This window comes from Photinus pyralis, unplaced genomic scaffold, assembly GCF_008802855.1.
Source record: "Photinus pyralis isolate 1611_PpyrPB1 unplaced genomic scaffold, Ppyr1.3 Ppyr1.4_LG4, whole genome shotgun sequence".
Lineage (NCBI taxonomy): Eukaryota > Metazoa > Arthropoda > Insecta > Coleoptera > Lampyridae > Photinus > Photinus pyralis.
Window position 1 is genome coordinate 38,228,145 of NW_022170511.1, and position 16,040 is coordinate 38,244,184.

General features: G+C 37.6%; 2 protein-coding genes across 2 annotated transcripts in view; both read right to left on the reverse strand.

Moving 5' to 3' along the window:
* LOC116167840 overlaps window positions 1-16,040 on the reverse strand; it is a 105,325-nt gene that overhangs the window by 49,658 nt on the left and 39,627 nt on the right. The window lies entirely within an intron of this gene.
* On the reverse strand, window positions 3,691-4,670 carry LOC116167848. The gene is made up of 2 exons (XM_031483403.1): window positions 4,217-4,670; window positions 3,691-4,170 (listed from the first exon to the last, which is right to left on the reverse strand). The coding sequence occupies exons 1-2, from the start codon at window positions 4,587-4,589 to the stop codon at window positions 3,776-3,778; spliced, it is 768 nt and encodes a 255-aa protein (XP_031339263.1). The 5' UTR covers window positions 4,590-4,670; the 3' UTR covers window positions 3,691-3,775.

The following is a 16,040-nucleotide window of genomic DNA, read 5'->3' on the forward strand; positions in this document are numbered from 1 at the left end:
TTTTGGGCGACATTTTTACTTTATCCCCATATACAAAGCGACGCGTTTAATATTAATGTAAGAATAACGTCTAGAAAGCCATAAATTTATAACAACCCCCAGTTGTATATCTATACGAGAGAAATTCATTTGTAGCCGTTGTAAATTTATACCAAAAAGTTGGTGTACTAGAGAACTACAACAATAAATCATATACTTGAACAGTGGAAAAATATATATCATCAAATGTTAGTAGTGGGGTGTTTCCGAAAAAAAAATACAATAAAAAGCGCCCAGTTTCTATAACTTTTATGAGGTGGTCTCTTAAAAGAACTTTCTCAAAGGGATTTTAGAATTTGAAAAAGCGAAATATTGAAATTGAGTGGAATACGTTAACTTTCGGAAATTTTTTTATGATGTCAAATGAATTCAAGTTGTTTATCAAGTACAAATCCTAAAAGTTTTCTGTGCTCTCATTTCATTATAAGAACGATTCAAAGAAAAAAAATTAAAATTGCTTATTCAATAACATTCCTTTTAGTAACATCTATATCTCTTTATAAAGATAACCAAGGGGATAACTCGAGGAAGTCTCAATAGTTAGTGAATAAAACGGTGCAGTTCACAGTACTTTTGTTTCCAATCGATTATTACGGGATTGAACCACCGTTTCCATTTTCAGGAGGCACTAGTATATGTAAAAGCCAGGGTAAAAGCATAATGACTTCTGATGTTGTACGGAATGGCCTATCTGCGAAATATTCCATAGGTTCAATTGCAGCTCTGAAATTATTGGGTGGAGTTCTAGAGGATTAGTAGATTTTAGACAAAAAACTAAAATAATTCTCGGGATCCGGAAATTTCCTCAACAAAGAATTCACAACCATTTCCAGTTCCAGTTTGACGGTATATCTGTCATATTATGCAAAAAAATTGAAAACTAATAGGGTTGATTGACGTAAACAAATTTTTTCTACAAAAAACCTTAATACATTTTTGCTCTAAAATAATTTGGGGAGCCAATAATCGCATGTTATGAATTTTACAATGAAATCCCTATGATGCGCTACGGAAGTCACCACCCTGTATATTGATATCATTAAAATATAAAAAAATTGGATGATAGAGGGGATCAAACAAGTTCTTTTTTCAAATAAACTCGAGGGTCTTTAATTTTTTTCCCAGCATCAACCATAAGAGTTACAAAGATAAGGTTTTCGGGTATGGGTATTTTTTTTTCAAAATTCCTACCACGAAAGGGCGCACCTCTACTTCAGGGTGCGAAAAAAATTCTGATTTCGACGAAATTTGGTAACTGGAGGTCTTTGAACATGAAAATAACGAATTTGGAATTAGTTTTTGAAAATTCGAAAAAGAAGTTCCATTACAATTCTTTGCCGGACAACGAAAATGGAGAAAATTCCATGAAATTTGTTGTGTACATACTTGATGAGTTAAGGACACAATTGTCGAACAGTTTTTTAAAATCACTTTTCAAACAAAAGTTATACTCATTTGAAGATTGGGCCTTCGGGTTACTAGTGAGTGATCAAATTTAGAAATATCGCAAATAACAAAAAAATAACGATTTAATTTTACTTTTCCAAAGTGTAATAGGATATAGGGAAGTGCTCTGAAGCGAATTTTTCTTGGAGATACTGCCGACAAAATTTCTCTGGAAGCAAATACCTTCTTGAAGCAAAGGCGAGTTTTCTCGAATCCAAGTCTTCCGCGCGATGAAGGCGAATCTTCCATGAATCAATTTTCCGGGGGCGGATCTTCCTGCTCAAAAAAAGCCTCGGAGACGTCATTGGTTGCGAATTTTGTTAATACATCGTTGAAAATGTACCTACCTCAAACCAGATGAGAGGACAGGTCATTCTGTGATATTTTCGGTATTGTTGAACATAATTTTAAAAGAAATATCATGTTGGGTGCAATACCACAGCATATAAACTTTTGAGGTGGCAGGAGTACCGGAATTCTGGATATTTTTTGAAGTTGAAGATATTCCCACTGGGAACTTTTAAAATTGACTCTATAATTATTACAATAGTGTCGTATTTTTGTAATCCTAATGTCATTTTAAATCCACGATTTGATATAACAAATAATGTTGAAATATTAATTGAAGTTACTACATATTGGCATGTCGGAGTGACACAAAAGGCACAAACACACGAAAAACACGCTATAGAAACCCGAGCTCGTAAAAATAATGATAAATTGCAACAAAGGATATTCAGCAACGTTTGGTTGGATTCGTATTATTCAAAAATATGAACCGCGCAAATAATCGTGGGATTTTAACACATAGGTTCAGTAAGAGCCAAACAAAGGAGCTCGTGTATTTATAGCTCGCTTATGATAGCTGCTGCAGTACACTTTTCAAAATTAAAATTGGCGCATTCGCGCCCTAATGCATCTTCCCTTAAACCCGTGAATTATTCCATTTAATAACGTTTACTTGTAATTACATTCTGTAATGGCGTTGACATGAGGATGATATTAAATCTATTACGGCTACGTGAACTGAGTTTACATCAGGCAAAAAAAAGAAGTGGTATAATAAAAGGTCGGTGAGTAATTTAAGCGGAACCGCACACAACAACTACTTGGCGACCGGCGCTAAGTAATAAATAATAACGGCGCGTTTTCTGAGTGCGAGTATAAAGGCGCGAATGCCTAGAAACGATTTTGATAACGCCAAGGGATCGTACTAGAAAATCTACGCGACAGGAATGTCACTTGAAGTGCTCTTTTATGGTCTTATCTGGCTGCGGCAACATACTTTTATTTTGACAGTTTTATTTTCGAGAAAATCCACCTACTTTACAGGGAAATTCCTCCAATAAATAGGCGTGAGGGTCAAGTTAAACAACAAACAACCGATGCAGAAACTCTCACGCGGTTCTGAGCGAATTATTTAACTTTCGAGTTTTTGGTGTAAATTTATTTATTTTTTCAGAAATAAGCAAGTTCCCTAATGACTTCGTGTATATAGAGAGAAACAGGAATCGCAATTTTTAATTTGAAAGTCTCCTTGTTAGCACGAATTTTGATACAAAGTGCTTTTTGGGCAATTGCTTGTCAATATTTGTCCCGTTTTGTTCGCTTATTTGGAATTTTCACAACTCAATTGATTCCAGAAATACTTAATTTTGTATCAATATTTGCGCAACAAATTAAAGTGTGGTGGTGCATACGCCAGCACACATCACACCCCAAACAAACCGCGTGCGTTTTCCCCTTAGACCATACAGTACATGGACACGGACATAGCGAGGACGTGAATTTCAGGGTAAAGTAAAGTCGTGAACTCCATTGCGATCGCGTAAAAAGCAGCTTCCAAAGCTACCTAAATTCCACAGCCGTTCACGAATACCTCAGCCATACATTCCACTTACCCCATCGCTTTAGAAGAAGCTACATTCAAATTTCTATGTTGTAAAAAATGCTGTGTGCAATGGCATGCGGTCCCACCCAACTGACACCTACGTGGGACGGTGGTTCTTTTTTTCTTTTAAAAAATTTCTCAGGGCACGCCTGGGTTCCTACACAAGAACAAACATCCTAAAACTCTTATAAACTCGAAAGAACCGAAGGAATCAAATTCCGTAAATTTCAACGAAATCGGTACTCAAATGTGGAATAAAGTCACTCCTTTCAACATTTCAAAAGGAGTGCATAAACGAAAAATAAATATTGGCAATTCTAATTACGTATTTAATATCACAGCATGTCTCTTACGTGGTAATACAATAAATAAATAAATAAATAAAACCCTCCAACCTATTTATACCTCCTTGATGGAGATTCTTGTAGACCTCGATTTCTTGAGAGCTTCAAGAATATCACTTTTGTCCTCGCTTGTGGGAACTTCAAATGTAATACTTCCGTCTGTGTTCCTATGGGCGGACAACACCTTCGTGTCCAAATTTAGTAACTCGTTTAAAACGAAAGTCACAGTGTCTGATGGATAGCCTTCTTTTGTTATTCTCCCTGTTAAAATTAGGCTTCTCCCATTTTGACTATTTACATAATTGCTCAAGTGTTGAATCTTCGACTCCAATTTTTCTATTAGCGCTTTCTGTTGTATTGTGGTTTGAGTCAAATCGTGAATGCTCCGCATGCAAGCTTCGTGATCCTTTTCGACCGGTATCGGAGGTGCAGATGGGAGCAGGTTTACAACTACACGAAACGGTTACAATTTGACAAGTGACAAGTAACGACTTACCTTCTTTAACAAGAAAGCGTTCTCCTTGGAACCAGTACCTCAAACATTTCTTCACGACAAGCAGCCGATAGGAAATAAGATCACCCGACTGCAATCTACTGTTAAAGTCTCGAATAATCCATTTACCATTTTCCACCTTTGTAACGTTAGATAAAAGATCTATGTCGTTGAAATTTCTCAGTTCGCGGTTAATGTTGCCTTGAAATGTCACCGAACTTATTCCATGCGTGTGAGGTATACTGACACTGAATCCCTTCGGGGAGTACACGGTTATTTCGGGTTTAGGTATCAAATACGACTGGCACGATTTTTGAAAAATGATTGCAAAGAGTAGCACAGCTAGTTTAATCGACATGTTGACGAATACTGACATCTTCCCTGCTTACGTCTGTTTTAAATACAACGTCGGGACTTTATGAAAGGGATTTTCCTTGTACTTAGCGACCGAAGCTTGTAAAATCAATTACGAGAAACAGTTGGGGATAACACTGACGCCGGAGATTCCGGTTCAGTTGACCTATGTAGATATTTCTGCAATGCAAGATTATCAAGGGTCACGAGTTGGCCTCAAGATTTTTAGTTATTGATATACTATAAAATATGGTAACTTCCATAAACTTACTTTATCCCAGTTTCACACGTGATATTAAAAATCCAAATAAATAAAGTATAAAAAGGCGTTGCTCAGACTATGCAATCATGTGTGTTTTTCAGGAGGAGCGTCAGCCGTATTCGATATGGTTCCTTAAACCTTTTCCCCATAACCCAAGTTACCCATTTGTGGGCCTTTTGAGTTTGTTTAATTTTCATCAGAGGAAACGACGCATTGTAGTAGTATGGAAAGGACTAGAAGTTGGAATTATTTTTGGAAATGAATAGGTGGATATTTAAATATTTCGCATTTCCTTGATCAGCTGTTTTCAATGATCAAGTGATCGGAAAATCGCCTTGAACAACATTAGCGGATTGATATCGTATATTGCAATAAATATTATCAAATGACGTCGAGGTTACATTTGTTATCATCGTCGGCGCTTGGTTACGTTATGATATAGTTGTCGAGCAATTTACACTTTTTTGTAGGTGCTCATGGATACTCGTCCACTAACATAAAATGTCTTTGTGTATGTTAAGGGTGATCTATATAAGGATATTATAATGTATCAAGGTCCTTCTTTGATTTACTGAATTTATTCCACGTTGTTGTCCGATTAGATACCTTGGATGAACTTGGATACTGCTTTTTTACGTTAAGACCGTATCATTTGGATTAATAGCATTCGACAATGCTGATGGAGGTATTCCATTAGTAATTGAGTCAAGTGGAACAGCATTCCCACCAACCCCCAGGGTATTTTTGGGCAGAATTTCCTCAATTAATTGGATTTTATCAAACAGTACAGACATTAATTTGTTTTTGTCCTGGATAATGGACTCTTTAATGCCATTGATTAATATCCAATCTTCTTTTTCTCTTTTGTGCAGTTAATGCTTTTTGGGAATTTTTGCAAATTTATTTGCTTTCAATCGCACTTTGGCCGGCAATCTTCGGAAATCCTCAATATCTCAATCCAATATCTCCCCCAGTATCTAAGTTGATGCCTCATCTTCAGTTTCCTAAAATTACCGGACATACAAATGAAAGTTTCAGGACGATTTTTGGTAAAAGCTTAAACATAAAAATGAGGGTTTCATGACGATGTTGGTATTGGATTTTCATACACCGGTTATAGTAATTTCACCTAAAATTATAAAACATGTCAACCTAAATTTCACAGCACTTTTACTTCAATAATGACGGTGGAAAAGTTTAAAGTTTGCAATTCCAAATGTGGTTTAATTATTATCGAAAGTAAATAAACCATATTGTGGTTTTACGAACCGCAATTAATACTGATCGAGTAAAAAGTTTAGTTTTTTTGGCAAATAGTGACTTGCAAGGCCGGAAATTTTCATTGCGTTATAATCGTAAATAAAAACTCTTCGTGTTATAATGTTTGGGCAAATATTGATAGTAATTTTGGCTTGAAGAATAAAAGCACTCGTAAAAGGGGAATAATCTATAAAATAGCAGCGTATATACCCTATCCAAATACGAAACTTATAAAACTTGCATTTTCTGCTTATTTTCAGCCGTAAAACACGAAATGGTGATGAAATTACAAAAATGATTTGAAAAATACAAGGGGATTTGCTAGATACAAGAATAGATTTATGTTCGAGCTGTAAACTCGTGCAAGTTTACGAGACGAGGTACCCGAATTTTTGCGACTGATTTTAATGAATTATCTAACGTTCAGTAAAATATTGTTGGGTAGATAAGTTTAGCTCGGTACATATAAAATAAAAACTTCCAGAATCGTGGCACTTACCAAGAAATAAAGTAAAACCATAAAAAAGTTGCGCTTCGCAGTTAAATTTATGTTAATGGGCTTTTCTGATCTATAAAAGAGTACATTTGAGTCTCACTTGACTGAAAGGGAGAAACGTTGATATATAGCGAGCATTTTTAATTCAATTAGCCTGAAACGCCATCGGGGGACTCTTAAACAATCTCTTAAATAGTGTTTATATACCTAAAAGTATCACAATTTTTGAATATTCTATAAAACGTAGAGCTGCCATGGAAAATATCCACAAAGCAGAAAAATGTAAACGAGGGTCGAGTCCTCATAAATATAAAATACAACTCGACTGTTCTTACTTTTATTATGTGGGAAACGAACGCTTGCCATATTCATCATTCCATTATGAAAATTTAGAAAAATATCAACCTATTTGTTTGCTTCTTATATTGTATTTTTTATCTCCATATATTCGAGTCGAATCTGTCAATGTTTTGTGTTTTCCGCTTTGATCCATTACGCCCGTCTTCGTTTCCTTCCAAATATCAGAATGTTTATCGAATAGTCTACCATGAATTTCGTTATTGGAAACTGGTATGTAGATCAAACATTGCAGAACCGCAATGGGAAATTCCTCCTAAATAATGGACAGTTTTAATGAACAGGACTGAATAAATGACTTCTGCATGACTACCACTGCTCAAATACATCAATTTTACTCATGCTATTGACAAAGTTTGGTAATTGTTTCATTCGTAATGTTCGTAAAGTTTACAGTTTAAATTAAAAACGTTCGGTTGCGTTTCAGCGGAAAAAAGTATAATTGAGTGGAAAATAAAAATTTCCTACCTCCATTTTCGAGTGCTTTTGCAACTAGGTACTGAGACCTGGAAAAACTACACCACTACAAGGTGATTCGTCATTCTGGTTTAAAAGTGCTTCGACTTGCTTGAATACAGAGTGGCCTAACGAGAAGTATACAGAGGGCTTTTAGGGTATTAAATTTAGAAATTTCGAAAAATTCTCGAACACGTCAATTTTGAATTCGAGGGGGACAACTTTTGGAATACCCAAGCTTTCACCCCTTTAAATTGAATCCTATGACAAATGGCACATTATTTGAAAGCCAATTTAATCGTGATTACTAATCTGCTTTGCTTTTTAAATTCTATTGAACTTTATTGCTCCACCACTAGGCATACCTTCAGGTGCAGTAAGTACGGGAGTGATAACTTCAGTGGTGAATTGCATTTTCGGTGCTGCAGTAGGATTGCTTCTATAATGTGTGACTCAGTGGAGTGGAAGCGGGATTGCGGTACTAAGGGTCCGAATCCGGGTTCGTGTACGGATATGTGAAATGTATAATGGCTGAAACTCCGACCACTTGAAAATAAAGTCCAAAAATAAATAAATAAAATTAAAACTAAATTTTAAAAAGTTATGAAATAAACAATTCCAGTGACATTGATGCGGTATTTTTGGCGGAAAGATTTTTACTTCTTAAGAAATCCTTGATCTGCTCAAACCATATATGAGTATCGACTTAAAGTTAGGCCAGTTAACTCAAAGTAAAACTAACTTGGGGAAAGTTGGGTGTATTATAAATTAACGAATAGCATTTATATAATCCTTTTAAAATAGCGGTCATGCATAAAATGGTATAAGCAACAATGGGCTCTATCGGTTTCAAACCAAATTGTCTTTGATTGGTAAACTTCCCGAATCAACTGCCTCTTTTGAACACTCCCTAATCCAACCTAACAAGTAAACCGAAAACCCTCACCGACAAAAACCAACGACTATAATCATTCAATCAATCAATTTGCGTTTATCTGCATTATGATGCTGACGTCCGCGAGTTTGAAACGATAGTAAAAGTGATGGCAGATAAAGTGATTGATTTTCATTGAAAAGTTGATCGGCGAACCGTCACCCCGTAAACATTCCGCATCGCCACCGTGAAGGGCAACCTGGTATTAATAATCCTTAAAATCCTTGTTTGGATACGGATGGAAATAGGCAAATGACAAAGAATGATGGATTCAGTTTATCCTCAATAACGTCGAGGAATAATCCGAGAACTAGATTTATTGACAGTTCTTAGGGAGAAACCCAGGAAACCTCAATCGATAAACTTTCGGAATCGCTTTAGCGTAATATTATCGCGCATATTAATAAAGCGGGATGGGCGCTCGTCTTTTCCAATGGTTGTGTATCCATACGCGCTTGCTACATTTCGGAACGTTTAAATGTGGGAATATGAATATGTGATAACAGTGTATGAATTTAAATTTGCGAGCGCTACGCTGACGTGTAGGTTTTATACGCTGTAAAAATGCATATCTACGTGTACTCATGGCTATTGAAAATTTTTGGAATATAAATGTGCTGCAACATCGATGCAATAGCAAAAGCACAGAAATGGTAGATTTAAAGTACTTTAAATTCACAGTGCACGGCTTTGCATAACAGATTTTATATGGGGATGTCAGTGCAGATTAAATCTTTCAATACATTATAATTGTAAGAAATGAGGGGGATGAAAAATGGAAGCAACAGGTACTTATAGAAGCCATTATTTTATTACTATCGTCGATAACACAGATCAATTCATGAAGAAATAAATCGCACGCGCAAGATTCAATAACGAAAATTATAAACTTTCACCAGGGTGGAGAACAATGGAAGCAAGGAACTGCTATCTTATGGTAAAACCTAAGGAATTAAGGCACCACCTCTTTCACAGGAATAAAAAATCGCCCATGTCTTTTGATTGCTTCGAGGAAGTATTAGGTGGATACAGTACAAGCTGCTACTTATAGAATTGATTTCTGTTTCAAACCGTGAAACGGGGCCATACCAAGAGCTACTCGCTTAGAGCATTCATTTGAACGTTTATGATTGTGAAGCCTTTCTTATACAAAAAGGTAAACATTTGGACTCAAACTCTTAAAGACTGATTTTTACCAATGAAGGGCTACGCCATCTAAACACAGTCTTGGATGCTGATCGAAGCTTTGGGACTACATAAACGTTCCTTCAACTCACATTAATGTTAAGAGGTGACTGGAGGTGTCCAAGAGGAGAAATTCCATAAGAAACATGTTCCTATAGCCACAAGTTAGTATAATCTAAACGAAAAAAGCTCTTTGACACAATGTCAGATTACATGCTACAAATGGGATGGACAAAACTACAAATTTTGGAGATGGGTGAAATAGTTTCTGGGTATTGAATGGGAAAAGCATTTATCCGGGTGCTTTATGGACAACGTGTAAACAACTGTTGATGCAAACCCAAAGTATTATCCCACAAACGAAGAATATCCAGATTTGATTGGATTTGGTTTAAACTCCGCGCTTTCGTCGACTAGAATTGCAGAAAACAAAACTAAGCTTTTTTTTATTAGATAATCAAAACTACGTTATTTTAGTGATCGATTCGGATTGGGTCGCATTTCCAAAGCAGGCGTTTTTTTCGGTCCCTCTCAAAAACCCAACTGGAAATAAAATGGTACCGCCCTTGTAGCACGTCCCGTTTTGAAAAGGATTCCGACTTATGAATTATGTCAATTCAAAATTAACCTTCCCCCCATGTCCTTCTGGGATGCTGGAATTCCAACATCAAAATGCTGTGTCTTTCGACAGAGGTTGAAACTCTGTTAATGAATGATTTGGTTTTGCAAATAATTCCTAAATTTATAGCACAGTCAATACAGGTTACATAAAATTTAAAAAACCAGTGTTCGAATTTGGCCAAAATATTGTTTGGACCTTCTTCTTGAACAATCCAAAAACCAAAAATGTGGGACTGCGCAACAGACTGCCATTTTGAATTTTAAGTCCCTTTTTTTCTGTTTTTCCTCAATATCTCTGACACTACCAACTTTTTCATAACCACTTTTCGAGCCACTTTTAGTTACCAAATGAATGCTCATTATATTTCCAGCAAGAAAACGTATAACAAGATTTTTCTAGCTATGACCATTTGGGAGATATATTATGTGTAAATTTATAAGCAGAGAAAATCCAGGAAGTGTAGTTTCCAAGGGCAAAAAATTGCTTTTCTCTTAGTCCCAGTGTCTATTAGTTTTATAATCATTTACTGCTAAAGGGGAAGGGGGGAGGAAAATACAAGTCAAAAAAAATATGAAAATGAGCAAATATATAATGAAATAACTTAAACATACACAAAACCAAAATATAAATACATACCTCATCCATCAAGCTCGTTGCCCGACAACCTCCATTAGCCCACTGAACGATTGGGGCACACCCCATTGCATTCAGAGCAGGCGACCGAGCATGAGACGCCTGCCTTCCGGCCGCCACACCTTAGTCTGCACCCTGTCTTGCATGAGCAAAATATCATGTTCAATATAGATTAAGCTGCGGCAGGGTCCACGGTATGGATCGGATCCAGCGCTGACGACACTTCTTTCCATCCCCAATTCTTTGAATCCAGAGAATTCCTCACTCACAGCTGGATCTAGTGGTAAACCCCCTTAGCATGCTCCATCATCACTGCACCTGCAGCAGTTGGGAGAAAAGCAGCAGAAACGTCTGGTTTGAATTCTTCTGGCTTCGCGCTGGAAGGGGGGGGGCATCCTGATAATTCTAAAACCATTCTTGTTTAATATTCATCAAACAAGAATTTAGTTTCGCGTAAATACGACCTAGAATAGTTGCATTACAACAATTGGCAAGTAAGCAGTTAAGCAAGAGTAACAATAAATTATTATCGTAGGTTTTATGTAGAGCAATTAGGAAATGGGTTGTAGGAAATTGTATACTATTAATAACGTTGTCATCAAAATATGTAGAGTAGGTAATTGCAATGTGCACAATCATTCTGTATATAAACTGTACAAAAAGTAGAATAAAGCGACTATTGAATAAAACGTCTTTAGTTCACCTGCATCTGAGCGTCCAGGCCATAATTTGGGGAATGAGGCCGTTCTCCACTCAGTGCAGTTTAATAATATCCCCCCGGATATTAAACATGGTCCTTCGAGCCGGATCACTTGGGGTATTATGGATCCCACAACAGGATGTTTTCACGTTTAAAATAGAAGACACAAACTACAAGTTGACAAAACGAAACATTCTTTCAGCAGTGGCGAAGATATTTGACCCATTAGGATGGTTGTCCCCTATAACAATATCAGCCAAATTATTCATTCAAAAATTATGGTTAAGCAATTTGGCATGGGACCAAGAAGTTCCGGAAGAAATGGGAATGGAATGGAAAAAATTCCAGGAGGGAAACAGCACAGTAGGAGAAATCCAGCTTCCAAGATGGATACATTATTGCGACGGGTCACTAGAGCTACATGGGTTCTGTGATGCGTCCGAAAAAGCGTATGGAGCAGTAATCTACACAAAATCCAGCAACGGGAAAATATCATTACTGACGGCAAAATCAAAGGTAGCTCCAGCGAAATCGAAACCAACACTGCCAAAATTGGAATTATGTGCAGCAGTGTTATTAGCAAAATTAGTTAGAAGATCAAAGGAAGCACTTCAGATCAAAAACATCGCGGTCTACGCATGGACCGATTCTACGATTACTCTGGCATGGATAACAGGTGACCCATCCAGATGGACAAAATTCGTAGCTAATCGAGTGGTCGAAATCAACAGCATATTATCAAAGGAACAGTGGCGGCACGTACGAACAGACGACAATCCGGCAGACGTGGTATCAAGAGGTACAACTGCATCCAAGTTAAGGGACTGCGAACTATGGTGGAACGGGCCTTCATGGTTAACAAACGAGGAATGGAGAAGCAAAGGTATTCCTACTACTATCACGGAACTGGAGGTTAGAAAATGCCTAACAACAACGGTTGAGGTAGAAGACAACAGGTTTCTGGAAAGATTCTCATCATTATCAAGATTGCTACATGTCACCGCATATTGTAATCGTTTTATCAATCTCTGCAGGAAGATAAAGCACCCAATAGGTCACTTAAAGGTAAAGGAAATTGAGGTGGCGCTGATGCAACACATCAAGCAATCCCAAAGAAGTACCTACAAAGAAGAATTAGATGGAATAAGGAAGACAACATTAGTAAACAAGAATAGCAAATTGTTACCACTCTATCCATTTCAAGATCAAGACGAGGTACTACGAGTCGGGGGAAGATTACGCAATTCCAAGTTACCTTACCACACAAAACATCCCATCATTCTGGACCCAAAAGCGTACATTACAAGATTGCTGATACTGGATGCACATCACAAGACATTACATGGAGGTCTTCAAATTACGTTAGCATACTTAAGACGTAGATATTGGATCATCAATGGAAGAAAAGCAGTACACGCGATCATCACCAAGTGTACGACCTGTATACGATATAAGAAACGCACGGCGCAACAATTAATGGGAGATCTACCAGCAGCTAGAATAACACCATCGTTTCCATTTCAACATTGTGGGATTGATTATGCGGGACCATTACAAGTAAGAGCATGGAAAGGGCGTGGACACAAATCATATAAGGGTTACGTGGCGGTGTTTATCTGTCTAGCAACACGAGCAATTCACCTGGAGGTTGTTAGTGATATGACAACAGAGGCATTCATTGCAGCACTAAAAAGATTCACGGCCAGGAGAGGACGTTGTCAGCACATATACAGTGACAATGGTACAAATTTCGTGGGTGCCAGCAAAATTCTGGAACAAGTTCAACCCATCGTGCAAGGGAAGGATGTTCAAGAAGAATCCACTTCTATTGGAACGCAATGGCATTTCATCCCACCAGCAAGTCCACATATTGGTGGAATCTGGGAGAGTGGCGTCAAGTCACTTAAATATCACCTGAGACGAGTAATAGGCGAGGCGACGTTAACATACGAAGAATTAGCCACGTTAACTCAACAGATAGAGGCGTGTCTAAATTCGAGGCCATTAATTAACACCGGAGAAGTAGTAGATGACAGCATGCTATTAACACCGGCGCACTTTCTGATTGGAAAACCTATATTAGAGCCGTTTGAAGAAACAGGAGACAACAATGTCAATCTGGGCAGTAGATGGAAACTATTACAAAAAATGAAGAGAGAATTTTGGCAAGCTTGGTCAACGGAGTATCTACACAACTTGCAACAGCGGTATAAATGGAAGACCGCTAGGGATAATATCAAAGTCAAAGATGTGGTTCTGATCAAAGAGGATCATTTAACACCTGGTAAATGGCCGTTAGCAAGGATCGAAGAAGTACACCCAGCAGAGGATGGAACTGTACGAGTAGTAACCGTCACCAAAGCGGATGGGAAAAAATCAAAACGCAGCATACATCAATTAATACCATTAAATTCTGAAACAGGCGATAATGAAGAGCGCGTCAAAACATCAACATCACTAGTGAGCACTGCCAGATCACAGAGGGTAGGAGTTAAGGCGTTGCTGATCGCAATATTTCTAATGGTGGTAACAACAGGGGCAAATTACACCATAACATACCCTAAACCAGGACTATATGTGGAACACATTGGAGAAGCAAGAATAGAGAGAGGAATATTTAGAATCGAGGTCCAATATAGTAAAACCAGAATAACTGAAGATATGGAAAAAGCAGCTGTTAGCATAGACAAGTTTAAGGCACTATGCAATAACGTCACATCATTAACAGAAAACTCCCACTGTGAAACATTGGTACAACACATGGATGAACAAAAAGACCAACTACGATGGCTACAGGATGGTCTACAACACGTGATAGGTGTACGTGAAAGAAGAGGAATCTTAGGAGACATCTTAACATCAGTTTTTGGAGTTAATGATGAGGTGTATAGAGAAATCGACACACTGAACAAGAATCAACAAGAAGTTATTCGAAATTCCGAGCATCAAACAAAGATAATGTTATCCGCCATTTCTACATTCAATGACACGGAGACGAGAATTACAAACCAGCTGGAAAGGTTTCGCCTTAAATTAAATGAAGGAATAGAGGCGATAAATCACATGGAAAAATGGTATAGGCAAATCGACGAAAACAAGCTAAATATACAAGTACTTAATACATATCAATTAGCGATGAATCTGGTTAGTGAAATTTATAATCACTACCACAAAGTACTAAAAGTACATTACCAACGAGGGAGCTTTTACGACTTACTGTCAGAAACCCACATCAGGAAGGTAATCTTAACAGCGCAACAACAGCTGCCCAGTAGCATGGAAATTTTGGCACATCCAATAAAACGAACAATGGTGCAACGGAATGACACTCACATACGCGTGTTCGGAGTGTTTGTGGTGGCAGAGATCACGGAATACGTGATTATGAAGATCACCCCCATTCCTTTAAAGATGGAAGATTCAACCGTTTGGGAATTAAGTACAGACAACAACATAATTAGCGTTGACTACAACAATCAATTATACTTCGAATTAACGGACGAAGAATTCAAGAACAGCATTAAGATAGAGAAGCACAAATTTCTATGTGCACCTACAGTAGTAAAAAAGATGGAAGACAGCCCTAACTGCATCATAAGGGAAATTTACAACCATACGGAGAACAGCAATTGTAACATTCAACAGCATACAATTACCAGCACCATATGGAAACAACTTTACATGGAAAACACGTGGATGTTTATTACCAAACAACCCACAAGAGTGGCAATCATATGCAACGGACGTCGACAGGAGGTTATGTTAAACAATACGGGAATCATCAACCTATCCCAGGATTGTCGACTACAAACGAGGCAAAGCATCTTAAACCCGAGAAGAGATAAATCTATAATGGTACTCGGCAGTTACATCAAACACGTTAATATCAGTACTCAACATACCAAGAGGCACCCACACCACGTACATCCACTGGAAGAACCTGTAGTGAAGGCCGGAGAACAGTTGAACCAGCTAAGGGATAAGGAGCAAGAACTACAAAATCACATTAGGGAAACTGCATGGCAGAAAGTAACAACACATTCAATGATGACGAGCACTCTAACTACCATAATAATCATTACGGCATCATTGGCTATTGGAGGAGGTTATATCTGGTATAGACGACAACAACCATCCCGGCAAACAACAGAAGACATAAAGATGGAACCAATAATATATGCTCAACCAGAAACACAAGGGCAGAACACCGTTGGAGCTGTCGCGAGGCGGCAGAATGTTTAATATTCATCAAACAAGAATTTAGTTTCGCGTAAATACGACCTAGAATAGTTGCATTACAACAATTGGCAAGTAAGCAGTTAAGCAAGAGTAACAATAAATTATTATCGTAGGTTTTATGTAGAGCAATTAGGAAATGGGTTGTAGGAAATTGTATACTATTAATAACGTTGTCATCAAAATATGTAGAGTAGGTAATTGCAATGTGCACAATCATTCTGTATATAAATTGTACAAAAAGTAGAATAAAGCGACTATTGAATAAAACGTCTTTAGTTCACCTGCATCTGAGCGTCCAGGCCATAATTTGGGGAATGAGGCCGTTCTCC